At 37.9% G+C, this 27912-nt stretch overlaps 7 protein-coding genes across 10 annotated transcripts in view; 5 read left to right on the plus strand and 2 right to left on the minus strand.

Moving 5' to 3' along the window:
- cadm2a (cell adhesion molecule 2a) overlaps nt 1–27912 on the minus strand; it is a 279639-nt gene that overhangs the window by 97697 nt on the left and 154030 nt on the right. The window lies entirely within an intron of this gene.
- Nucleotides 2986–5123, plus strand: LOC306889323 (CD209 antigen-like protein 2). Its single transcript, XM_079448127.1, has 6 exons — nt 2986–3092; nt 3767–3939; nt 4058–4225; nt 4397–4542; nt 4610–4716; nt 4859–5123. Exons 2-6 carry the CDS (start codon nt 3795–3797, stop codon nt 4986–4988), a joined length of 696 nt encoding a protein of 231 aa, XP_079304253.1. The 5' UTR covers nt 2986–3092; nt 3767–3794; the 3' UTR covers nt 4989–5123.
- Nucleotides 5968–7826, plus strand: LOC306889726 (uncharacterized protein). Its single transcript, XM_079448982.1, has 5 exons — nt 5968–6206; nt 6339–6605; nt 6673–6800; nt 6884–6990; nt 7096–7826. The coding sequence occupies exons 1-5, from the start codon at nt 6053–6055 to the stop codon at nt 7244–7246; spliced, it is 807 nt and encodes a 268-aa protein (XP_079305108.1). The 5' UTR covers nt 5968–6052; the 3' UTR covers nt 7247–7826.
- On the minus strand, nt 8139–10505 carry LOC306889965 (uncharacterized protein). Its single transcript, XM_079449368.1, has 2 exons — nt 9182–10505; nt 8139–8675 (listed from the first exon to the last, which is right to left on the minus strand). The coding sequence occupies exons 1-2, from the start codon at nt 10205–10207 to the stop codon at nt 8286–8288; spliced, it is 1416 nt and encodes a 471-aa protein (XP_079305494.1). The 5' UTR covers nt 10208–10505; the 3' UTR covers nt 8139–8285.
- LOC306889525 (uncharacterized protein) lies at nt 12535–16011 on the plus strand. The gene is made up of 5 exons (XM_079448568.1): nt 12535–12759; nt 12847–14556; nt 14682–14809; nt 15158–15264; nt 15351–16011. The coding sequence occupies exons 1-5, from the start codon at nt 12624–12626 to the stop codon at nt 15475–15477; spliced, it is 2208 nt and encodes a 735-aa protein (XP_079304694.1). The 5' UTR covers nt 12535–12623; the 3' UTR covers nt 15478–16011.
- LOC306889204 (CD209 antigen-like protein C) lies at nt 18422–20069 on the plus strand. The gene is made up of 5 exons (XM_079447940.1): nt 18422–18808; nt 19024–19239; nt 19348–19475; nt 19560–19666; nt 19760–20069. The coding sequence occupies exons 1-5, from the start codon at nt 18730–18732 to the stop codon at nt 19887–19889; spliced, it is 660 nt and encodes a 219-aa protein (XP_079304066.1). The 5' UTR covers nt 18422–18729; the 3' UTR covers nt 19890–20069.
- LOC306889526 (uncharacterized protein) lies at nt 25457–27007 on the plus strand. The gene is made up of 5 exons (XM_079448569.1): nt 25457–25661; nt 25828–26160; nt 26262–26389; nt 26458–26564; nt 26664–27007. The coding sequence occupies exons 1-5, from the start codon at nt 25514–25516 to the stop codon at nt 26788–26790; spliced, it is 843 nt and encodes a 280-aa protein (XP_079304695.1). The 5' UTR covers nt 25457–25513; the 3' UTR covers nt 26791–27007.

The following is a 27912-nucleotide window of genomic DNA, read 5'->3' on the forward strand; positions in this document are numbered from 1 at the left end:
AAGATGGAAAAAATAGCAGTAATGACATTTACATCAATTTTGATACTGTAAGCAGTGAAACAAGAAAAGAAACTGCAGATTCTGATACAACAGAAAATCTGACCAATGAGAGGGGGATCAGCTAAAAAGGGAGACAGCTGAATTTCGGACGAGTCTTGGGAAAATGGGTACATTCCTTGTGGCCATAAAGGAACTTGGTGTGGATGTTGATCAGAATTTAATAATTTAACTGTTTGTGTTTACAGATGGATGGATTTACTATCAGTCCCATTATTACTTCATTTCATCTGAGTTATTGGGCTGGTCTGAGAGCAAAAGATACTGTAGAGAGAGAGGAGCAGATCTGATCATCATTAACAACAAAGAAGATGAGGTGAGAGAAAAATAACTGTGAAGAAAAACGTTCTTCATTTAATGTTGAACTGCAAACAAGCAGAGAACACGTGTTTAAGGCAGAAACGCTCCAGAAATGTAGTAATCTTTGATGCTAAAATTAGTCAAAATATCAGTTTATAATATAAATTTATAAACATTTAATCTTTTCAGGATTTTATATTGAAAACGCCTGGTACTTACAACAGCTGGATAGGTTTGTCTGACAGTGATGTGGAGGACAGATGGAAATGGGTTGATGACAGCACACTGACCTCTGGGTGAGAAATCACTAAATATAACGGATTATTATCAATAAATGATTCTCACAGTCAGTATCATATCACACAGAAAACACCACTGAACATCTAATGCTCATCTGTTGTTTCAGATTCTGGGGGTCTAATGAACCCAATGTTACCAAAAACAGAGTAGACTCTATTTTATCCACTACCACAGGGTGGGTTATGTATCCATGCAATTATAATTTTAAATGGATCTGTGAGAAATGATTTTCAAAATGACTCATTACAGTGACAATGAATGCTAAAACAGGCTTGAAACATCAAATATTTAGTTCTTTATGATTTTAATGTATCTTATGTTAGATTTTACAATAAACAGATAAACCTTTAATAATGAACTATTCCCATTACACAAATGTTTCTTTACTTTACAGCATTTCCGATCATAATTTCATAATCACGAATTTTCACCACTTTTAATAATAGTAGACCTATCTAAGTATTGAAATAACAGTAATGTATGTGAATTAAATATAGTATAGTACCTATAGTATTTATTTTCCCTACTAGGGCAGTAAATGAGGGATGAGATCTTTTTGGAAACTGACAAAGTTAATGAGTAAATGAGCACATCGTTTTATTTATGAGTGAACTATCCTTTTAGGAATATTGCTAAATTTCTGTGAGCTAGACACCGCTTATTAATTCATTCAAAACCAAATCAAAATAATAAAAATTGTACATATGTCAACATGAACATTTCTCTTAAAAATACACAAATTAAGGGAAGAGAGTGGGGTGCTTGATAAAGGACTTTAAAAGGATTCTATAAGTTTTAATATAGAAGTAAATGAGCGAAACAGCCAAACCTAAGACATGAGGACATTTGTTCATCATTTTTAGGAAATCAGAACATAACTCTTGAAACTGGGAAGTCTGCTCATCCTATTATGTATTCAAATGGACTGTGACATTCTGTTGTGAAGTTCCTTTATGCATAAATACTGGAAACATTTCTGCCAACAAGTTTCTTTTTGCATTAAAATGTTTCCACATAGAAGCACTGATTCACTATTAGTTGCTGGACTGTTACCATCTTGATCACACTGATACAGTGAATGAAACATATAGAAAAGTTGCAACACAGAAATGGACAGCACCGGTCTCTATATCAATGCAGATGCTGGAAACACATTGCTGATACTCAACTCACAGGTACCAACATTTAGTTTCTTCATTTGTATTTAAAGGCATATGTACAGTTTATGTGCTTTTAGTTGATGTCAACTGTGGTAAATGGACAAAAGAGATTAACAGTATTGTGTGTTTGTGAGGATTAGAAGTCACACATCAGTTCTGGTGTGTTTGGTGGTGCTGTGTGTTCTTCTACTGACTGCAGTCATAGTGCTGTGTGTCCTGATCTATACAAACTATCACCAGTTCAACAACATCAACAACAAAAACATCACACAAGAAAGAGACCAACTGCTGACCAACAATATCAAACTCAGAAAAGAAAAGATCAGCTACTTACCTAATAAACCAACATATAAGAGAAAGACAAACTACTAAATAAATATACCAAACTCACAGAAGAGAGAAATGAATTAACAACCAAATACTATAACGCCAATTAACCATATACTTATAATTATGATTAAATCAGGAGAGAAATACAATATAGACTTTTTAACATTAAAAGAAAGCAGAAAATACATTTTGTAAAGCGAAGAGCACCGTAAGCTGTATAGTTAATCGTGGTCAGAAATATAAGTATAGATTTATATAAATAAGATTTATTAGCTGAAGTGAACTGTTTATGTTTACAGATGGATGGATTCACTATTAAGTTAGTTTGTACTTAATAAAGTCATTTATAACAAAGAGGAAGTGAAAGATAATGTTTAAAGAGATCATTAAACATCATGAGATATATTGTGAATGCTAAATCCTGAAACATCAAATCTTCTACGTGTTATTGTTTAAATGACTTGATGTGTTAAGCCATTTTACAATAAACAGTTCCTAAACATACCGACTTGACTTTTTAGCACGTTTTGACATAATATAAAGATTCTCTATACTCTGTTGCTGATCCCCCTAGACGTCGGACACAACAGGAAATACGGAGTCGACCTTTAACCAAGTTCAGCTCTGAGCAAAAATATATACTAACAAAACAGATTTAGAACGACTACTTTCATTCAAGACTTTTGTTCAAAGTGCTTTTTGGGACATGAAATGGTTGCCTTTAAACAAATTACTTGTATAAAAACTCATTAAAAATACTGTGCGAAACAGGAAAAGCACATATCACAGCAAGTGCATCCTTCACAGGAAGCTAAATAATACCCTATGACCCAGATTATTGGAGGTGTGCATTGAGCTGGTTTGCACATTTTGTATTCTAATAGTATGCAGGACGGTCAGTGTTACGGAAAATAGATGGACCACAACTAAACCTCCATATACATGGTACTTAAAAATTTTCAATCAGTTTTAATGCAAAATATAACCTTTTTATTCAGGTTTAATTTGTTATATGCATAAATGCATTTGCTGTAATTTGGTTAAAATTGATTAAATATCATTTAGACAAACTCTAAAATGCTCTCGTATTTTTAAGTTGCTTTAGATAAAACTAATAAATGTATTCTTTTTGCATTTACAGTTAACAACATATGAGGTTAATTAAACAAAATCAGTTGTATCTACACTTTTCTTGTATTAAAGATGTTTTTCATTAAAAAAAGAATAAGAACATATATTTGTTGACTCGTAGAAATAACATGGCTTTTAGTTTAACATTATAGTAATTAAAAGTTGTATTAATCTAGAGATGAATCTGAATACAGATCATATCAGTTTAAGCTTGTGTTTGACATGAATCCAATACAATGTAATTATGAGTATAGATTCATGCCAAATCTTTAAGATCCACAACCGTAGTTGACAGTGCCAGTGTGCCTTTACAATGTGTGATGGCTAAAATATATAAAGGTGAAGGAAATTGTGCGGATACAGTTGTTCACGTTCTGGATGTAACATTATTTTCAAGTTCACACTATTACACAGTATTCTGAAAGCTTTGTTTCCTCTTTTACTGAGACTTCACTTTCCATTTTCCTATGTTCATTTATTTTTGGCAGTGAAAATGTTCTCTCTAAAACCAAAGACATGAATGCTGCAGATAAACTGATGATGGACAGAGATGAGACGACTGTGGTTTTATTTGTTAGTACAGTCACCATAAAACCACTTGACATAACAACAGACGCAGACCGGCCCATACAACTCAGCAACCAATTGCATGAGCATGCAGGTATCGTAGACAAACGCACATCTGAAGAGGTTATCAGACCTTACACATATTCTCAGTTTTGCATGTCTGCAGCAGTTAAGGGAAAAAGCAACGTAGCATGTTTAAATGTCTTTTTCAGGAAGTGGTTTTCAAAAGAAAAGAAGCCAGAAATCAACGGCAGTGTGTTTAGGGGTGTTGTGTGTTCTTCTTCTGTTGGCCATCGTAGTGCTGTGTGTAAAATACAAAGGAAACAAACCTGTTACAGATCGAGAGAGAGACATACTCAACAACAAACTTTCCGAACAGGGTAATATTTTTGTGTTCTCGCACAACCTTATAAGTAATACATGCCTCTTTTGTGACCTCTACACATGATCTTATAAATCTTTGAATCACAGATTTGTTTTATTTTTAATTTGTTTGAGTAGTTTGTTCAAGTTTCAGGAGCTATTCCAACTTGTTTATACACTATTAACAGATCAGTGCTCTCATGATCCCAAATGGATAACACACAACCACAGTTCGTACTTTATTTCCTCCGAGTGGAAAAACTGGAGCGAGAGCAGACAAGACTGTTTACGGAGAGGAACAGATCTAGTGATCGTAAACAACAGAGAAGAACAAGTGAGTGAAACTTTAGTGTCTGCTTTTAACTGCTTATGATCTTAAACGCGTTATTATTTCATCCTAGACGTTTCTTACACAAGTTACAAGTGGAAACATCGTTTGGATTGGTCTGACGAACAGTGATGAAAAGGGGCTTTGGAAATGGGTTGATGGCACCAACATGACCTTTGGGTAAGAAACCTTATAAAGGATTTGTCCAGATGCACTAAAAGATCACCCATGAAATGCAAATAAATGTTCCTCATAGTTAATATTACATGACATCCAATAAATAATGTTCATTTATTTACTTGTTTATTATCTTTTGTTCCAGGTTTTGGGAGCCTGGGGAGCCTAACAACAAGTTATCGAATGAACATTGTGCTGTATCACTCTTTGACTGGGCCGATTATCCGTGTAATAACGCTTTTGTATGGATTTGTGAGAGGGATTTAGAAGTTTAACAAGGCTTTGATATAAATTTTGTGTACATACAGATTCGGATTGTTATTAATTCATGATTATAGCGTAATATAGTTACACCAGTCGATTTTTTGTATTGTAGCACATCTAGCACAATAAAGTAATTAAAATCTCTCTCTCTCTTGTGTGCATATATATATATATATATATATATATATATATATATTAACTATCGGTCAAAATTTTTAAGGCACTTGAGTTAAATGTTTCTAATTAACTTAAATGTTTTGATCTAAAAGCGTATGCTTGTCTGAAATGTCTAAAATGTAATTGAGCAAATTAAACGATGACTTTGACTTAATAATGAAACAAGAGCAGCAAATAAGAGCACAATAGATGTGAACTACTTCAATATTGTGTAAAAAGACTAGAAAAGAAAACATTTCTGCCAATTCTAGGCAAGAGATGACCAGATTTTTTAGTTGCTATATAATTCTCATAATACCCTTTGTTATTCCTTATTGTGCTATTCCACAGTTTTGTTATGGTTACGGTTTACTTTGAAAATGGGGAAAAACATGAAGTGAGTAACGTAAAACTTTGACCAGTAGTGTATATATGAATATATAGTTGAGTTGATTTGAGTAATATATGATGCTATTAAGCAAGTCGAAAATAAACGTTGTTCTATATCTATCAATACAATGGCTTGTGTGGATCATTTGTCATTTAGAACATCATTACTGCACTACTTCAAAGCCGTTGATTTCTAACAAAAAGCACATAACAGACACTTTCACTTGCATAATGCATCTGATTGCATCATCACCAGTAACTTGTAGTGTCAGGTCTGTAGTAAGATATAAAATACACAGATGTCAACATAGCCTACCAGTATTTGTATGACACACACACACACACACACACACGCTGTACATTGAGCAACAAAACCCCAAAAAACACTTTAAGCACTGTCCTTGCGTATTCACGATTTTGTCATGTTTCCACTAGTTATCAAAAGAGGAAGAGAGCATTGCCAAACTGAACAGATCTACAGAGGAGAGACAAGGAATATGTTATAGTATTTTTCTGTTAAAGAGGCAGAATGTCTGAGGTAATTTACAGCACCGTTATCAAGACCGATGGAAGAAAGAGAGACAAAATGGAAATGATGGTGGATATTTATGAGAACGCAGATTCTATCAAAGATCATAACTTCAGGACAGATACAAACACACAACCACCACAGCAGCGGACAGGTACTTATGTGTTTCGAGTGAATACAAAGTTAAGCCAGAGTTTGGATGGTCAGAGGTTTCATTATCAAGCAATTTATCTTTAAATGGATAAGCGAAAATATAGATTTTTTTACTTTTTGTCTGTCATTTCAGGAAGTGAGTCTGTGAAGAACAGAAGTCCCAGATCAGTTCTGGTGTGTTTGGTGGTGCTGTGTGTTCTTCTACTGACTGCAGTCATAGTGCTGTGTGTCCTGTTTCACATCTACAACAAAAACATCACACAAAAGAGAGACCAACTACAAACCAACTATACCAACATCACACAAGAGAGAGATGAATTAAGAACCCAGTACAATAATGTTACTGAACAATATAAACAGCTGAATCAGACCAAAAATGAACTACTGAAATATCTGAGCGGTAATTATTATTATTATTATTATTATTATAAATGCAGATTTAGCAGCTGAGCTGTTTGTGTTTACAGATGGATGGAAGTACTATAAATTTAGTTTGTTTTTCGCTTCGTCTGAGACGAAGAGCTGGAGTGAGTGCAAAAGATACTGTAGAGAGAAAGGAGCAGATCTGATCATCATTAACAACAAAGAGGAACAAGTGAGTGAAATATACTCTATATATTTATAGAGGGGGGGGTATATACTGAAAAAATATTGAGTTGTTAATTTGTTTTTGTTAAGGATTTCGTTTGGAAATGGTCTGCTTACTCAAACTTCTGGATCGGTTTGACTGACAGTGATGAGGAGGGCACATGGAAATGGGTTGATGGCAGCTCACTGACCTCTGGGTGAGAAATCACTAAATAAAACTGAATACTATCAATATATGATTCTCACAGTCAGCATCATATCACATAGAAAAGAAATGATCTAATGCTTATCTGTTGTTTCAGCTTTATGGGGTTTAGTCCTCGTGTCAATAATGGACAGAACTGTGCTGTGTCGTATAGTTCAACGTGGTATAGTTATCCATGTGATGATTATTTTAAATGTATATGTGAGAAGAGCATTAACTCATTACACACAAAAATACATGTTAACTAAAACATATTAAACATGAAGGTGTTGTGAACTTAACATTGATTGTGAGTCGTACTGACCTATAATTTATTTACAAATTAAAAACATGACTAATTTACATTATATGACATATTGAAAATGTGTAAACAAAACAGCATTCATCCTGTTTGAACCAAAGGGGTTTCCCCGTGGAAAGTCTGAACTTGTTATGAGCTGATCAAATATTTAACAACATTTTAAATGTTGGATACCGTCAAGATGGTCAAGACCTGTTTACTCGGTTGGAGTTTATTATGTGATAACAACCAGCTGCCTGTACATTATCCTTTTCTTACAGCAAAACTCTGTAGCATGTTATGAAGCAATTTAACACTTATTCTGATGCACCATGTCAGTTCTTACGAAAACATTTACAGTGATGTTCTCCAATAAAGAAGTTATCATCTCCCTTTCAGCTTGTAATAATAATTCGTTATTAAGGACATTCCAACTGAATTAAGGCATCGATCAAATGTTATACATTATAAAACAACTTTGAAAGCTTATCATCATACAATGTTTGAAAGATAAAATGATTAAAGAAACGGAAAATGGTTTCCATTTCAAAATGTTTTAATAATGCATTTCATTATTTTAATACACTAAAAACAACAATTTATATTGTTAAAAAGCCACACGGATTATAATGTTTAAGTGATTTATCCTGCAAGTGGATATGGGAGGGATCTCCACCGATCTACAGTTTGATTGACGGACGTTACAGCCTCTTGACAACCGAATTCGCTGTCTTCTACCATTGGATTTAAATCAGATTTAGAGAAAATGGTTGCGTATAAGCTTGATGTACACTGTAAATCTGCAAGAAAAAATTGTCAGGAATCACAGAGAACGAACCCAAGCGCAGGCAACAGGAGATGAAGGGGTTAACAAGACTTTAATAAATAATAAAACAGGAACAAAACAAAAACCCACGAGGGAGTAACAAAACAGTACACAATAACAAATATGATAAACGGATTACTAAACACTCAACAAGAACTCAATATTAAACACTAAGACTAGACTATACGTTACTTGACAAGGAAACGGACAACATCCAACAAAACATGGTAAAAAACAACAAGGGCAGACAGGCAAGAATAATCAATGGGTTGGGGTGACATAATAAAAATAACAAACAGGGGAGGGGGGGGGTGGGGGAACACAAGAGTTCATGGGGGGAACACAAGAGTCCAGGGGGGTAAATCCGAAGGGATTGGCACAAGGGGGAACAGTCTTTGTCCCTGGCGCTCGGAAGCGCGGAGTACCAGGGTACACCCTGGGGGGCGGCGCTCGAGAGCGCAAAGGCCCAGAGGTTCTGGGAGGGTCCGGCTGAAGAACAGGACTTGACGCCGGCTGGAAGGCCGGCAGGGCAGGACTTGACTCTGGACTGGGTGCAGGTGGGACCACCGGACTTGGGACCACCGGACTTGGGACCACCGGACTTGGGACCACCGGACTTGGGACCACCGGACTTGGGACCACCGGACTTGGGACCACCGGACTTGGGACCACCGGACTTGGGACCACCGGACTTGGGACCACCGGACTTGGGACCACCGGACTTGGGACCACCGGACTTGGGACCACCGGACTTGGGACCACCGGACTTGGGACCACCGGACTTGGGACCACCGGACTTGGGACCACCGGACTTGGGACCACCGGACTTGGGACCACCGGACTTGGGACCACCGGACTTGGGACCACCGGACTTGGGACCACCGGACTTGGGACCACCGGACTTGGGACCACCGGACTTGGGACCACCGGACTTGGGACCACCGGACTTGGGACCACCGGACTTGGGACCACCGGACTTGGGACCACCGGACTTGGGACCACCGGACTTGGGACCACCGGACTTGGGACCACCGGACTTGGGACCACCGGACTTGGGACCACCGGACTTGGGACCACCGGACTTGGGACCACCGGACTTGGGACCACCGGACTTGGGACCACCGGACTTGGGACCACCGGACTTGGGACCACCGGACTTGGGACCACCGGACTTGGGACCACCGGACTTGGGACCACCGGACTTGGGACCACCGGACTTGGGACCACCGGACTTGGGACCACCGGACTTGGGACCACCGGACTTGGGACCACCGGACTTGGGACCACCGGACTTGGGACCACCGGACTTGGGACCACCGGACTTGGGACCACCGGACTTGGGACCACCGGACTTGGGACCACCGGACTTGGGACCACCGGACTTGGGACCACCGGACTTGGGACCACCGGACTTGGGACCACCGGACTTGGGACCACCGGACTTGGGACCACCGGACTTGGGACCACCGGACTTGGGACCACCGGACTTGGGACCACCGGACTTGGGACCACCGGACTTGGGACCACCGGACTTGGGACCACCGGACTTGGGACCACCGGACTTGGGACCACCGGACTTCGACCCGCCCTCCGTTGCCTCTTCTTCTTCAGCCGAGCCACCCGCCTGGTGGTCGGCTGAAAGAATGATGAGAAGGGCATGGGCGGCTCGGGATTGGAGGCCTCGGACGAGGACCCCCAGGATTCCCGTCTCCCCCGCTTGCCAGTGAGACTGGGCGGTTGTGGAGAGGCTGCAGAGGCTGGAGAGTGGTGCGTGGCAATGCCCACAACACCCATCTGTAGAGGACCACTCTCGGGTATCGCTACCAGCGGAGATGAGCAAAATGGGTTCGATGAGGTCGCGGACTCCGAACGCTCTGCGGCAGTTACCCACACGGCGTCGAAATCCAACGGCCTCATCGCCCTCATCTCGGAGCGAGAGAGTGGCTCTCTGAGACCGGCGTTGAAAAGCACCGCCAGCTCCCTCTCTCCGAACGCACCTTGTTCCGCGATGTCCAGGAACCTCCCCACATACTCATCCACAGTCTCATTCCCCTGGCGAAGACTGCAGAGGCGACGGGCCAAGCTGGACCGGTCAGTGTCCATGCTGCCGCTGGGTTCTGTAGTGGCTCGTTGGTTCTGTCGGGAATCACAGAACGAACCCAAGCGCAGGCAACAGGAGATGAAGGGGTTAACAAGACTTTAATAAATAATAAAACAGGAACAAAACAAAAACCCACGAGGGAGTAACAAAACAGTACACAATAACAAATATGATAAACGGATTACTAAACACTCAACAAGAACTCAATATTAAACACTAAGACTAGACTATACGTTACTTGACAAGGTTTCAAGGACACAGTTAGGAGTACAAGCAAGGGATATTGTACAACCAACGACCACAAGACAATAGACAAGAGGGTATTATATAGGGAGACTAACAAAGGGGATAACGATGGGCAGGTGTGGGTAATGCGACACAGGAGGAGAGCTATACTAGAAACGAGAGGGGCAGGGCCAAATGACGAGACAGGAGAGAACGCATATTATGTCCTGATTGACCATAATATGTTCCTCTCCACATAAAACACGTGGGTCTGTCATGATTCTGCTCCTAGACCAGAAAATCAAGACAAGAGCAGGCAGAATCATGACAAAAATGTGTTGTGTAAGGCTTCTTAGGTGAGACATGCTGCAATGTTTACGGAATATTTATTACTTCCACTTCCACAATTCATATTTCTTCAGTGCTTTAAGATAAAAAATATAAGAAGAAAATTATATTTTGCTATCCATTAAATGTTTTTATACCACCGTGCTGTTGAATGCTTCAATCTGATTGGTTGACAAACGTTCTATGGGTATGCATTAACTTTCAGTTAATGATGTGGGGAGCTACATCATGAGAAGATAACAGAAATACATAGAGGAAAACTGTTCATGCCTTTTGTATGAATAAAGAAAAGTTCAATGGGCAAAGTTGCACCTTTTAGTGAAAAGAGCCAATCATAAATTGTTTCAGACTCTTGGGGAGGGGCTGTGTTGTGAACCCTTGCAATGACTGAAGTGCAATATACAACCGCTGAAGCACCATAGAGGGGCTTAACAGTCTCTTTATACGGAAACGAAGCTATATAGCACCTCGGTCACCCTAAAAAAGAACCTATGAAGCCCCAAGATACGGTGCTATATAGCACTAATAGTGGTTCCCGTATGATTATAAGCAGCAATGATTTTAGTGCTAAATAGCACCATTTTTGTGTATGGGGTATCTTCGAAGTGTTTAGTTCGATCACATTTATAGAAGATAGATACAGCTGTACGGTGACCAACATTTTACCAACATTCTTCAAATGAACTTACTTTGTGTTTTGTGTAAGAAAGAAAGTCATACAGGTTAGAAATGACAAGAGAGTTTGTAAATGGTGACAGAATTTAAATTTTTGGGTGAACTATAACTTTAACCTTTTACAGGACATATTAAAAGATAGAGAGGATAGACCACAGCGTTGCATATTGTACAGTACAGTTTGACATCTGCTCAGTGTGATGTGTATAGTACCAGCATGTAGTAAATGGCAATGGTGCTGACATTGCAAAGTTGCACAAATAACTACACCTTTTAAACAGGAAACTAAAAGCTAGCTTCATGTCTACGACTGCTGCTCTAACCCACAAGATTGGTAAATAAAAGTAGAAATGAATAGACTGGATATCATGCTGGATATCTTGCCCTGCTCATTTGTGCGCCCATGGGTGTGTTGGTCTTAAAAAGAGGTGTGCTAAGGCTCATTGTTGGCAGAAGTCTAACTGCAGCTGTTTCTTTTACCATGGTTTACCCAAGCCTTTTCGTGATCTACATTTTGTGTTATGCTTAAACACTTCTAGACTGAAGACTGCTACTCTGATTCGTTTTTTTTCAGGAAGATAGTGTATAAGGGAGTAATTGTGTATAAAGAAAGTCATTATTATTAAAGAACAACAGGATATCACACAGGTTTGACTGTGATGGTGTGTCGTATTTTTTTAAGTAAAAGCTCTTCAAAGCCGTGCAGGCCATCTTAACATAACCACACAGGAACAATCGACCGACATCACTTCCGGTGCAGCTCAAAACTTGTCTTTTTTTATGTCACAAGATCTCAGATGGTTTCATCTTGCTGTGCTTACTAAAGACAATACAAGTAAAAGGTGCAGCCAATAGCACTAATGCTGTTTTGTTATGAGACTTTTTGTAATGTATGTCACATTTACATTAAGCATGGACAAATATATATTTTTCTTTTTTTCTGCAATTCGTGCTAATGAGACTCTAAACAAATTAAAGCTTATTTCTATACATTGTTCTTTGTCTTCACACATTGATCTTAGATGTTTCCGTTTTGTGGTTTCATTCTAACCAGTATTTAGTGTTCAACGGACTCAAAAGCAGAGACGAGCAGAGCGGCGACATACGAACTACACAGGAAGAACTTTCATCACAACCAGTTAACTAGCGATAGACTGTCAAAGACCAGAAATGTCTAATCGCAATGTGCACAAGATTGAGGTCCAGGGAATGGACAGCGAGAGGGTGGATATCCATGAGACTGGAGATGAATTCAGGACACAGACAGACTCCAATCCAAACAGACAACAACCACTTCAGTGTTCCGGTAATGCCAATCATTTTATTGCTAAAAAAACTAAAATAGAGTAAAAGGCATCAAATGCAAGCTTAACCTCACGTCTTTTATCTTCAGGAAGTAAGCATGTGAAGAAGAGAAATCCCAGATCAGTTCTAGTGTGTTTGGTGCTGCCATGTGTTCTTCTGACAGTCATAGTGCTGTGTATTCGGATAGGTAGAAACAACCATAACTGTCACATCAAAAGCGAAATTCTCTTTGAAGAGAGAGACCAGCTACTAACCAAATATATAAACATCACAGAAGAGAGAAACCAGCTACTAACCAAATATATAAACATCACAGAAGAGAGAAACCAGCTACTAACCAAATATATAAACATCACAGAAGAGAGAGGCCAACTACTAACCAAATATATAAACATCACAGAAGAGAGAGACCAACTACTAACCAAATATATAAACATCACAGAAGAGAGAGACCAACTACTAACCAAATATATAAACATCACAGAAGAGAGAGACCAGCTACTAACCAAATATATAAACATCACAGAAGAGAGAAACCAGCTACTAACCAAATATATAAACATCACAGAAGAGAGAAACCAGCTACTAACCAAATATATAAACATCACAGAAGAGAGAGGCCAACTACTAACCAAATATATAAACATCACAGAAGAGAGAGACCAACTACTAACCAAATATATAAACATCACAGAAGAGAGAGACCAGCTACTAACCAAATATATAAACATCACAGAAGAGAGAGACCAACTACTAACCAAATATACCAACATCACAGAAGAGAGAAACCAGCTACTAACCAAATATACCAACATCACAGAAGAGAGAAACCAACTACTAACCAAATATATAAACATCACAGAAGAGAGAAACCAGCTACTAACCAAATATATAAACATCACAGAAGAGAGAGACCAACTACTAACCAAATATATAAACATCACAGAAGAGAGAGACCAACTACTAACCAAATATATAAACATCACAGAAGAGAGAAACCAGCTACTAACCAAATATATAAACATCACAGAAGAGAGAGACCAACTACTAACCAAATATACCAACATCACAGAAGAGAGAAACCAACTACTAACCAAATATACCAACATCACAGAAGAGAGAAACCAACTACTAACCAAATATACCAACATCACAGAAGAGAGAAACCAGCTACTAACCAAATATACCAACATCACAGAAGAGAGAGACCAACTACTAACCAAATATACCAACATCACAGAAGAGAGAAACCAACTACTAACCAAATATATAAACATCACAGAAGAGAGAAACCAGCTACTAACCAAATATATAAACATCACAGAAGAGAGAGACCAACTACTAACCAAATATACCAACATCACAGAAGAGAGAGACCAACTACTAACCAAATATACCAACATCACAGAAGAGAGAGACCAACTACTAACCAAATATACCAACATCACAGAAGAGAGAGACCAACTACTAACCAAATATACCAACATCACAGAAGAGAGAGACCAACTACTAACCAAATATACCAACATCACAGAAGAGAGAGACCAACTACTAACCAAATATACCAACATCACAGAAGAGAGAAACCAGCTACTAACCAAATATATAAACATCACAGAAGAGAGAGACCAACTACTAACTAAATATATAAACATATATAAAGAGAAAAATAAACTATTATCCAAATATACCAACATCACAGAAGAAACAGCAGAATTAAAAGTCAAGTACAATAATGTTAATAAAATAAGCGAACAACAGAATCAGGAGAAAAACGAGCTGTGGGGACATCTTCATGGTAATCTTGTACTACATCAAAACAAAAAACACAAATATTTAACATTAAAAGAATGTAGTTGTAGTACAAACATTTTGTAAGCACCCCTTTTTGTGTGATCAGAAACAAAAAAAATGTGTTTACAGATGGATGGATTTACTACGAATTCGGTCTGTACTTCATTTCATCTGAGAAGAACAATTGGACTGAGAGCAGAAGAGACTGTAGAGAGAGAGGAGCAGATCTGATCATCATTAACAACAAAGAGGAACAAGTGAGTGAAACTAATGTTTAGAGAGTCGGACTTGTGACCAGAAAGTGGCCGGTTCGATTCTCAGGCCCGGCGGGTAATGACTGAGGTGCCCTTGAGCAAGGCACCTTACCCCTACTTGCTACCGCGGGCGTTTAGCTGGACACTGCTCCGAGTGTACATGTGTTCACGACTTGCAGTGTGTGTGTTCAGTACTCACTGAATGGGTTAAAAGCAGAGGTCACATTTCGGGTATGGGTCACCATATCTGACAAATAGGTCACTTTCACTTCACATGCTGTGAAGAAAGAGAAAATAAATGCTGCATGTCTGTTTAACCATGACAATTGCAATTCCAACTCATTTTCTCAGGAGTTTGTTCTCAATGTTACTGGCGGAGAAGAAACCTGGATTGGTTTGTCTGACAGTGATGTGGAGAGCAGATGGAAATGGGTTGATGGCAGCACAATGACCTCAGAGTAAGAAATCACAAGTCAGTATAACAGTCAGTATCACATCACACAGAAAACAGCGCTGACGATCTAATGCTCATTTGTTGTTTCAGCTTCTGGGCGCTTCGAGAACCCAACGGCGGTTCAAGAGAGAACTGTGCGGAGTCTTTCAGATCAGGGTGGAATGATAATTCATGTTCTAAAATAAAAAAATGGATCTGTGAGAGAAATATATTTTAATTAGCTGTTAAAAGTTAATTCAGTAAATTATTAACACCAAGGACATTTGTTGCATGAACATTAGGACTATTAGGTCATTTCAGACAATAGACAGCAACATTTTTTATTCACTTTTTGTGGACTTTCGTCGACTTTTCATGCATTTCTTGGAAGTTACATGATCTTACACATTGACCACATATGGTTTCATTTTGCTAAAATGCAAAATAAAACTAGCAAAGCAACTAAAAAATAACTATAATGATCTTGTACACTATTTTTTTTGGCCTTAAAGGTCCAGTGTGTAATATTTGGGATGATCTATTGATAGAAATGCAATATAATATACATAGCTAGGCCTTCAGAGGTGTATAAAGTGTTTACACGATGAAGCGTTAGAATTAGCAATTTCTAACTCCATTCACTGCAGGTCCCCTTTTATGAATTTCGCCATGTTCTGTCAGCCGTCGTAGTGTTTCGAAAGTGAGCAGTTGGTTGCAATTTGTTACCTTGTCGATATATTTCACTGACTAGACCTTTAAATAAACTAAACTGAAACAAAAAAAATTGACCTAGTTTGTACTGTAGATTGGACCGACTACCAGAAAACTTCCCCCACATCACAAAGTGATACGTACAAACCAAGAAATATGGAAATTGTTTTCTGGTCAAGGAGTAGAACTATGGCAGAGACCAAAAGCAGTCAGGAACGTTGCCAGCCTTCATGTTTTAATTTCAGTGCAGGACATAACTACACAAAAACAACATCCAACAACCTTAACTCCAACATACCGACAATGGCAAATTATATTTTTGGAATAAGATCATTCATAGGATAGAAAAACAACATGGCGGCAGAAAGAATGTAAGTGTATAAAAGTACAAATTGCTTTGACAGCCCTTTTCAAAATGGAAGTCAGTCAAAACTCATCATGTTACTAAATATTTGCATTACTCTGTATTGTGCATTAAGTTCTTCTAAGCTGCAGTAAACATTTTTCCGAAAGAGTTTCCTTTTAAACCTCTTCACAAAGCTGTAGATAGCAACTTTAACAAAGGAAAAGCAAGAAATCTTAAGCTGAGAGAAAGGCTGTAGACTCTGACTTATATATTTCAGGGTTTCTAGCGTTGGTGTATACTGCTGGTCTGCAGTATTTGCTTTTATACCTCGTTGTGTCCTTGAACTAACTTAAACCGACAACGTTCATGACCGAAAGTGACCTCATCCCTAGACTTGCCTGGACAAGTTCATCCATGAACAGCACTTGTGCATACAACTGTCCTGTTTCACTCCTCCTTTCATGGGTAGCCACACCCACACATGAATAATAATAACTAACATCTTGTCCAATGCCGTATAAGCCATTACTAAAACATAAATAAATAACAATCTTGCATCCAGTCCATTACATTTGATACACTGGTTAAGAAATAAGCAAAGTAACACACAAGAAGACACAGTAATTTCACTTTCCTGACATTATATAACAGTTTCATTATAACCATTCTAAAACAACCTTTGCCAATAGTAAAATAGCTTAAGCTGGGGCCACACCAAAAGATAATCGGGACGATTTCTCCCCTTCCGACAGTCCTAGGTAAAGTCCTGATGATCTTCAACGGCTCTAAAGATAATCTTATTGGATTTCCCTGTGGTGTGATGTGTGTTGAGAGTGAATGAATCTGATCGGAAGAACATCGGAGCCGCCCCGATCGCAAATCATAAATATTCAACATGTTGAATATTTTCAATCAGAAATCCTGATGTGTGGCGGAAACTCTGAGGACAACAAAACAACCCCCAATCAGAAAGCCAGCGGACAGAAGTATAACAACCGTAGTTATCACTTCAACAAACCCTGTTCTTTAGTCTGTCAATTTTCTGTCAAAAGCATTACAAACATCACAATTACGAATAATTTCTATAAAAACCAGGCTTTGTGCAATTGACAGTAGTGGTTGTCCGAGTTTGCGGATGCTTTAGGTGGAACTGAAAAAATAGGTCTAGTGGAGCTAGCGAAGCCGGGTAATAATGTCAGCAGCTATATTTTTTTACAAAACTGTATTATTATTCTTACTGTGAAGACCTTAATAGCCCAATATTTGAGTTGCAATAAAATGATATCTAGTGCTGTGCCACCTTAAATGCTTTAGACGACGCTGCTTGAGCAATTTCTCACTCTGAATAATATTTTTTAAATAACATAAAAGGTTATTTGTACACATTTGTTTTATTGAACACACATATAATGAACAAAGCTTACAGTGCAGTGATAAATAACTCATTCTGAAGTCTCGGGAGAATTCGCGAGATTTCCTGCATGTGTTCACAAAAAATGTGAAAATCTGTTGGTGTGTCGTTTGCACATTATAGGAGCAAAACGATTAAATCTAGGATTTTTTCACCTTATGTTTGTGGTCTCTCACCGTTTAAAACTCTTATAAGATTAAAATAAAAAGCTTTTGGTGTGGCCCCAGCATTACAGTATTTATTCCATCACAATAATAAGGCCTCATTCTTTTGTTTTTCTGATTGGTGACTTTTGAAGAAAAATAAATATATATTGTATTAATTATTCATTTATTTACAGTTAGTCATTTAGCAGACGGTTTTATCCAAAGCGACTTACAGAGGTAAACAATAGAAGCAATTGGAACGGCATAAGGACAACAAAAAGCACAAGAGCAATCAAAAACCTAGTCTCATTATAGGCTACCTAAGTATGCAGAGCTAACTTTTTTTCCCCGTAGTCTTTTAGAGCAAACTTAAACTTTACAGCTGATCAGTATTTTCTTATCAACCCTCAAATGTGTCTGGTTTACTTTTCACTGAATATGTTTTGTCGGTCTTTATAACATATGGAGTTGCTTCCCCTTTCCTTGTCCTGCCTTGATGTGACACTTCATACATTTTGAACCTATTTGGGTTTACAGAATAGGATGTTAATATTATTGTTTCCATTTTATAGGATGATGAAATTATTAAGGAGACTGCAAGCATTGGAGTGGTTTTACAAAGATCGACAGTTTTTAAGACCATTCTACAATATTTAACAATTTATTTAGCTAAGCTTATATTTTGTACGTACAAGGTTTCACTTCACTCAGATTCTTGGATTGAGGACTTATATCTTTTCAGGAAGTTATTATTTATAATTTAGGATATTGCGTGCTCTTCAGCACAACAGTAGGCTCTTCAAAAACTGCTAGTACAGGATAGAACTACACAGAACAACCTCCGCCAATATTAACGCCAACAAAGATCGTGAAACGATGAATACGTATGGCAATTTATATATGGACAGTCATGAAGTCTATAGAGGATTAGAAGACCTCAAGAGAAACCACACAGGTACAGATACTTAATTCCTTATTATAAGAAACATAAAAACATTGAGTACTACAGCCGTGATTCAAAGTTTGTAAACCCTTTACAATGTCTACAATTTGTATATATTTATATAATTTAAAACATTGTCAGATTTCAACGATGTTGTGGAAGTTCTGAAGGGTTCACAAACTTTTAAGCACAGCTGCATCATTAATCTGCACATTTGTCATCATCAGGTAGTGAGTGTGTGAGGAACAGATTTTACAGAGCAGTGTGTTTGGTGGTGCTGTGTGTTCTTCTACTGACTGCAGTCATAGTGCTGTGTGTCCTGATCCATACAAACCATAACATCACAGAAGAGAGAGACGAACTGAGAGTCAAGTACAATAATATTACCAAACTAGCTGAACAGTTAAATCTGGAGAAAATTAAACTGTGGACACACCTTTATGGTAAAGCACCTCAAAAGACAACAATGCAATATTAAAATGGTCCAGTGACGTTATTTTATAAACTGAACTGCGCTATAGGTTGTAAGCCGAACTGAACTGTGTTTACAGATGGATGGATTTACTCTCAATTCAGTTTTTACTTGATTTCATCTGAGCTGAAGAACTGGACTGAGAGCAGAAGAGACTGTGTAGAGAGAGGAGCAGATCTGGTCATCATTAACAACAAAGAAGAACAAGTATGACAAAGAGAGTGTGTATGTCTGTGTTCGAGTAAGATCACAAGAATATACAATTCTTTTTCTCTTTTTTGTTCTGGTCAGGATTTACTACAGAAAATGTCTGGTGAGGATAAAATCTGGATTGGTTTGTCAGACGATGATGTAGAGGGCAGATGGAAATGGGTCGATGGCTCCAGACTCACCATTAGGTGAGAAATGACTAAATTATTCTTTACAATCAGTTTGACTTTATATCACACAGAAAGCATCAGTGAAGCTCTAATGCTGTTTTGTTGTTTCAGCTTCTGGAAACCTGGACAACCCAACAGTTATGGAGGGAATGAAGACTGTGCTGTGACTCATTCAACAGGCTGGAATGATTGTTCATGTTTTGAGGCTCGAAAATGGATTTGTGAGAAGCTCCGGGGCTAGAAACATCACAGATTACTTGACGTGTCTGTAGCATGTCTTCTTGACACATGCGTCTAAAATCATACACGCAACAAAGCTTTAAAACTACAGAATCATTACAATCAGTATAGCATCGAAATATTTGTTGTAACTGCATGTTTAGTCATATAAAATAAAGAAATAAAGACATAAATACCATTGAACTGTGTGATATTGTTTTATCCCTGCTCATGTGCCATACATGTGCTTTTTACATGGTAAAAGTCTCATTTTATTTTTAATCTTTGAATCATGTCCTGTCTATTTGGTTTACAAATAAAACATTGCTCGAAGTTGCTCTTACATTTATGATGATCTTGGATCAGTTCTGCTTTGTTGTTTCATTTGAAATAACATTAAAAACTGAATAAAAAATGGGGAAGAGCAGATTCCAAAGAACTACACAGGAAAGGCCACGGACCATATTAACAGAACATTTCACAGTACCAGTAAGTGTTCTTAAAAATAGCAGTTCAACTTTTCACCCAAAAAATATAGTTCTGTCATGAATTACTCAATGTCTAGTATTTCATTTCTTGGTTGAACACAGAGAAAGATATTTGGAAAAAATGCTTGTAACCGAACCGTTCCTGACCATCATTGACTGTCATAGTATGAACAATTACATTGGTAGTCAAAAGTAGCAAATAACTGTTTGTTTTCCTACATTTTTCAAAATATCTTCTTTTGTGTTCAACAGAACAAATAATTATAAAGTATTTTTCTACTATGGGAGTCAACAGGTGCCAAGAACTGTGCTGTATGCCCTAAAAAAAAATCACTTTTCACAACAAAAGTGAAAATGGACTGTGGGAGAGTCTAAATGAAGCAGGTTATCTTGAACTACACCAAAACTATGACAAGTACTGTAAATGTTCAGATTAAATTGTAAAAAAAATATCAGTGTTGGTGAGAACAACAGGTAAATCACTTAAATGGTTGTTTACAGATGAATGAATATACCATCAATCCAGTTTGTATTACATTTCATCTGAGATGAAGACATGAAGTGAAAGCAGAAGATACTGTAGAGAGAAAGATCTGATCTGATCATCATTAACAACAAAGAACAAGAAGTGAGTAAACGTTGTGTAGCTACTGCAGATACGAGGTCAACTAAAAGTTACATTAAACATTTACTGCACAATAAAGCTGTTTCATCCTCTCAGAATTTTGTTGAGAATACAGTTGGTACAGAATACACCTGGGTTGGTTTGTCTGAAGTTGATGAGGAGGAAACATGGAAATGGATTGATGGCACCTCAATGACCTCAGAGTAAGAAATCACTAAATGTAACGGATTATTATTCTCCCAGTCAGTATCATATCACAGACAAAAAACACTGAACATCTAATGTTCATCTGTTGTTTCAGATTCTGGAGGTCGGGAGAAGCCAATGGTCAAAAAAAAGAGAACTGTGTTGAGTATTCATCAGGATGGAATGATTTCTTATGTGATAAGGATCGTAAATGGATCAGTGATAGAAACAGTTCAAAATGATCTGTTAAATGAGATGGATGTTTATGTAGTAAGTAGTAAAGAAACAAGAGTTTATCTAAACAGGATGCATTTACAAAATGTATAAATATAAAAGGCTCTAACTACGGTTGAAACCATATGACAAAAAAGCATGCATAGCTAAAATATGCAATAATGTTATGCTATATGCCCACATGAAAAAAGTCTGAATGTATTTTCACTCTAACAGTTGTTTTCTGTCTTTGAAATATGCAAATAAAACATTGCTCAAATTGTAACACGTGGTATTTTGTGATTTAAATAGTATTAAAAAACTGCTCACACAAATTACGATGTTCTGAGTTTTGGATTTGAATGTAAGTTTTTTTTTGCTGGTTGTTCTATCTGCTATTTAAATGACCTGCGTCAGCGCTGGATCGTTTCAAATCCATTCAAAACAAGAACCGTAAGGCAAATGCACTCGTTCAATTTTATTTAAGTTAATTTATGTTGTGCTGTAAAATATTACGGCACAGAGAAAATATGAACACAATCATGTACATTATCAGCTTTACTCACAACAAACCTGGTTTGGGGTATTCAGAGTTTCTTTTAAGCACCAATAGCTCACAGACTTTATCTTTTCCAAAGGACACACTGAATCAAATATGCTGAAAATGCATTTTAGTAAGATGATCTCTATGCTATTAAAAACAGGTCACCTGATTCTTTTATCAAACATCTTATATCAGATTGGTTTTGGTGCGTCATTTAACCAGTCATAAAACTAAGCAGAGCATCAGCAGCATACAAAGAACCACACAAGACTAAGATTTTGCATTGGCACATGGTGACTATGTCTGACTTTAACATGTCCGAGATGTCTTGTGTTCTTTTTCACAGTGTGTCTAAATATGAGATACAGGGAGTGGACGCAGAGAGCGTGGAGATGATGATGGAGATCCATAAGAGTGCAGATGACTTCAGGACACAGACAGACTTCATTACAAACGGACAACAACCACGTCAGTGTACCGGTAATGACAGTCATTTCTTTGCTACAGTAAGTGAGAGAATATAAAGCTTAACATCATTTCTATAATCTACCAGGAAGTGATTGTGTGAGGAACAGAAGTCCCAGATCAGTTCTGGTGTGTTTGGTGGTGCTGTGTCTTCTTCTACTGACTGCAGTCATAGTGCTGTGTGTCCTGATCCATACAAACACTCACCAGTTCAACAACATCAACAACAAAAACATCACACAAGAAAGAGACCAACTACTTTCAAACAATATCAAACTCAGAGAAGAGAAAGACCAACTAACTAAAGAGAATAATGGAATCTTCAAGGCTCTAGAAAGAACTGGTAATACTTAACTACATTAAATGCAAAACATTTTTACCAACATAAACTGTAAAATTCAGTGTGGGGGATAGCAGATTAACAACTTAACTTTGTCTGCTTACACAGACAGATGGAGGTATTATCAATTGAGTTTGTATTACATTTCATCTGGAAACATTAACTGGAATGAGAGCCGAAGATTCTGTAGAAAGAGAGGAGCAGATCTGATCATCATTAACAACAAAGAAGAACAAGTGAGTGAAATATACTGTGGACAATCAGAGTGAATGAGAGAGATTCACATGTATTTGTACGTTCACACTGAATATAATCGCTATCCTGATTTATTTAACCAGGAGTTTGCAAATAAGATAACTGGTGTATATGGATTCTGGATTGGTTTGACTGACAGTGATGTGGAGGACAGATGGAAATGGGTTGATGACAGCACACTGACCTCTGGGTGAGAAATCACTTAATGTAACTGATTATTATCAATAAATGATTCTCACAGTCAGCATCATATCACACAGAAAACACCACTGAACATCTAATGCTCATCTGTTGTTTCAGATTCTGGACATCTGGAGAACCCAATGGTGGAACAAATGAGAACTGTGTTGAGTCTTTGGCATCAGGGTGGAATGATTGTTCATGTTATGACAATCGAAAATTCATCTGTGAGAGACACATTTTACAATAAGTTTTGAATTGTGTTTGATACTGAGTAACATACAGTTGAGCAACTGAGATGTGGGTTGCACGGGCTGGAGATTTTACCGTATTAGTCTAAAAAGGAGTAATTTGACTGATCATTGTAATATACTGTATATAAAAAAGTGTATTTCTTTTATCGAGTCCTGTATGCACATTTTAATGCATTGTGTTGCCTTTTTGAGTATCAGCATTTTGTCCTTTTCTTTTTTCTAAGATTGTCTGCTTTTTTGCTTTAAGTGTATTGTGGAAAACTGATGTAATAATATACAGGAAAACCAAGTCCTCTGTTTGGTGGTCCCTTTGTGTTATGTACCTTATTAGTATTCCAAAGTATTCTAAAGTAAATACTTTACACAAGTTCTGTAACTTAAAGTATTCGAATCTAACGAAATATGTTACAAATTATTTTTTTAAGCATGTATTTTGTAATCTGTATTGAAGTACGGCCCTGAGAAGTATTTTCACCATATAGACTTAAAAGAGTGCACCATGTTTGGTAGCTTATCATTAGTCAGTTTATCTGATTTTTGTTTTAACGGATGACTGGCAATCGTTTGAACATCCTCAGCTGCAGATGTAATAGATTGCAAAATGCAAAAAGGCAGTAAAAATGCAGTCTTCTCTCCTCCTTCAGCCATGCGGTAATCTATCAGTGCCCTCGCCTCACAAAGACGCAATATGCGCAGGTGTAAGAGGCTTATTTAATGCTATTGATGATAAAGCTGAAGGAAATCTATAGCCTCCAGAAAATATCATACATTGTCGACACTATACCAGCTTGTTTTTTGTATTAGGCCATACCTTTATTAGATACGGGTCCACGAAAAATGATTCGCCTCGTAACACTCATTTGTGATTGGCTAAATGTAAGTTCACAAGAGCACAATCTGTCCCGGCTAAGTGATTTAATTTGCCAGACGCCCTCCCGAGTTTGGGGGCATCCACTCCACCTAAGTCAGAGGCAAGGATGCTCCCTTGCTTCGGCCCCAGGTCGTCAACCTTCTGGCGAAGGGTTCGATCGAGCCCGTCCCTCTGGCCAAGAGGTTCTGCGGGTTTTAAAGCCTGTACTTCATCATCACCAAGAAAAGCGGGGGGGTTGCGCCCCATTTTAGATCTCAGAAGACTGCCGGTCGATTGGTTGAGGCTGATGGACACAACATGGCCTGCCAGATGACCTTGCAACAGCTCAACACACAACCAGGTCTGATCAACCTGCCTTGGCCGAGAGTGTCTTGCGATAAAGGGCCGAAACACCCAATTAGGCTGAGGTGCACAACTGACAATTTGTTGCATTGATTGGGAACCATACAAAGGGCCTTATCAGCAGCACATCACCAAAAGGTACTTTTCACCCATAATGGATGTGATGAAAGTGGGATCACAACTCATGTGATGTCTCTCTTATAATGGCAAGGAAAGGCAAGTATGTATATCTAGACCTCTTTTCCTAAATTCATATTCTTGACTGCATTGGAAATGTACTATTGGGCAAGTCAACTGGGCTGAATAGTGGGATTATAACACCTAGTCCTATTAAACTAATCTGACCACATACCTGCTATTGGTCATCTTTGTTGTCATAATATCATAATAACCTAAATTTAATCATCCTAAATATTAAAATAATTGCCACTCATGGAATCTGTGTAATATTTAGAACACGGCATTCAAGGTCGGAACAGTGAAAAACTTTTGAGATGTGCATCACTTTACGTGACTGGATGTCACATGATTGGATATATGACACACTGGTGACAGATGGTTTTATTTTGCTGATCATACATCTATTAAAATGGAACACAATGTTTTAAAATGCAGAGCAAAGCAATGAAGACATCTAAAACATGACTATAATGCAGTGTTTTGGTCATATAGTTTCAGTTGGTCTGACTATAAATATGCAGATACTTAAAAAAATATAGAAGGAAGTAATTGTTAATTTGCTGTATAGCAAACAGGATATCACATGCTCTTGGCCATGTCTTGCATGTTACATCTGTAAGTAAAAGGCCAAAAGCAGAACTCGTCCAAGCAGAGCAGGATATCTTAACCTAACCACACCAGAAGGGCTAACAACAGACGGGTGATGTCGAAAAATATTGTGTGCAATAGGAACATTCCTGGGATGCAGCTGACTGATAGAGAAGATTGTGGAGGGATGAATATTTATGCCAATGTAGATGATATATCTATCGATGATGACTGTACAAAAAAGAAAACATCTCAACACACAGGTACGGACACTCCATTCGATACTTTAAGAAACAATAATCCTTTAGAAATGTCTTTATGTTTTGAATGAATATGAGTATATATCGAAACATTGTTAGGCTGGGGGTTACAAAAATCAACTAGAAATGTATCTGAAGAACATTTTTTCTGCATGTCTGTCATTTTCAGGTAGTGAGTCTTTGAGGATCAGAAGTCCCAGATCAGTTCTGGTGTGTTTGGTGGTGCTGTGTGTTCTTCTACTGACTGCAGTCATAGTGCTGTGTGTCCTGATCTATACAAACTTTCACCAGTTCAACAACATCAACAACAAAAACATCACAGAAGAGAGAGACCAACTACTAACCAAATATACCAACATCACAGAAGAGAGAAACCAACTACTAACCAAATATACCAACATCACAGAAGAGAGAAATGATTTAAGTTTCAAATACAAGAATATTAATAAACTAAGTGAAAGGTTAAATCAGGAGAAAACTGATCTCTTAACACATCTTCGTGGTAATCTTAACACACATATTCAGTTTATTATATACAATTTTAGAAAGTACAATACATTTTAAAAAATCTAAATTCAGCAGCTGAACTGGTGGTGTTTACAGATGGATGGATTTACTATCGATCGAGTATTTACTTCACTTCATCTCAGAAAAAGAGCTGGAGTGAAAGCAGAAATGTCTGTAGAGAGAAAGGAGCAGATCTGGTCATCATTAACAACAAAGAGGAAGAAGTGAGTGAAATATACTGTGTGTGGGGGAAGTATAAGTACAATTTAATGCAGTTTTTTTTTCTTTTTAGGAGTTTGTTTGTAAAATGTCTGGCAAAGAAATCATCTGGATTGGTTTGACTGACAGTGATCAGGAGGGCAGATGGAAATGGGTTGATGGCAGCACAATGATCTCTGGGTGAGAAATCACTTAATGTAACTGATTATTATTCTCCCAGTCAGTATCATATCACACAGAAAACACCACTGAACATCCAATGCTCATCTGTTGTTTCAGCTTCTGGGGGCAAAACGAACCTAATGGCCATAGAAGAGAGAACTGTGCTGTGAACCATATTCTATTGTGGGCAGATTACCCATGTACTGATGCTTTCAAATATATCTGTGAGAAAAAACATTTTTAAGTAAGTTGTTAAATGAGATACATGTTAAATCAGTAAATTGTGAACACACAAGAGTCTTTTAGAGCAGACTTATAGGTGATCGAAGTCAAATATATATCATATCTTTCACAACAAAATGTGTTCAGTCATTTCTATATTATGATTTATGCAAATAAGCTTTTGTTTTACATGATATGTTCCAATAAATGAAGCTTTTCACTAAATGTGTTATTAATTTGATTTTGATTGAATTCTGACTTCTATCTACACACACCGTGGGTCCCTGTAATAAAGTTCGTTAGAAGGGAAGGAAGGAGGCGGGAACCGGCGAACATTTGAACTATAAAACTTTAATTAAATAAACAATAAACACGGAAGAAACCGGCAGCCACCTCACGGTAGACTGCCGGCCATAAAACATACACATAAACTAAACATATGTCCGGGCCCGGTCCTCTCTCATCAACAGTCCTGCCGATCGTCCTTTTAAGCTCCCAATCTCCTCCATGATAAGATGCGGGACCGGTGCGCGCACAGCTGCTTGCACTTATCACTCACACCACCGGCCCCGCGTCACGGCTCTCGTCCCGCCTTCCTCACCACAGTCCCCTTGCATGGAAGCTCAAACTCACACCACTTGTGGGGCCAATTCTGGATGCTGAAGTGTTCCATTTTGCAATGGACTTTTATTTTGTTGCTTGTGGGTTCATTTGTTCTTTCTGTTTGTCTTTTGTCTCATTAGTTTCCGATTAGCCTTCACCTGTTTGGTTTAGCTTGTTCACTGCATGTAATAATACCCCTGTTTTTCTCTCATAAAAACAATCTGGTCCATGTTAACTTCGTATCACTTTTCTGAGTGGTGCATTGCCAGTTTTTAGCTTTTCTTATAACAACACCTTTCAGTTGTGATTTATTAACAATAAAGCAAAGCCTCGTTTTCATGTATTCTCTCAAAGAGTTATCAAGTGAATCAGCTCAGTTTATGCAAACTGTTTGCGACTGTGCGTCACTTTAAGCAGCTCTGAGATTGTTCTCTTTGGAAGTCACTTGATCTTCTTGATTTAACAGATTGAACAAAGGTGGTTTAATTTAGTTATTCTAAATAGACGAAAATAAATAAATAATAACATAAGAAGAGCAAAG

Source organism: Barbatula barbatula, assembly GCF_947034865.1.
Source record: "Barbatula barbatula genome assembly, chromosome: 24".
Taxonomy (NCBI): domain Eukaryota; kingdom Metazoa; phylum Chordata; class Actinopteri; order Cypriniformes; family Nemacheilidae; genus Barbatula; species Barbatula barbatula.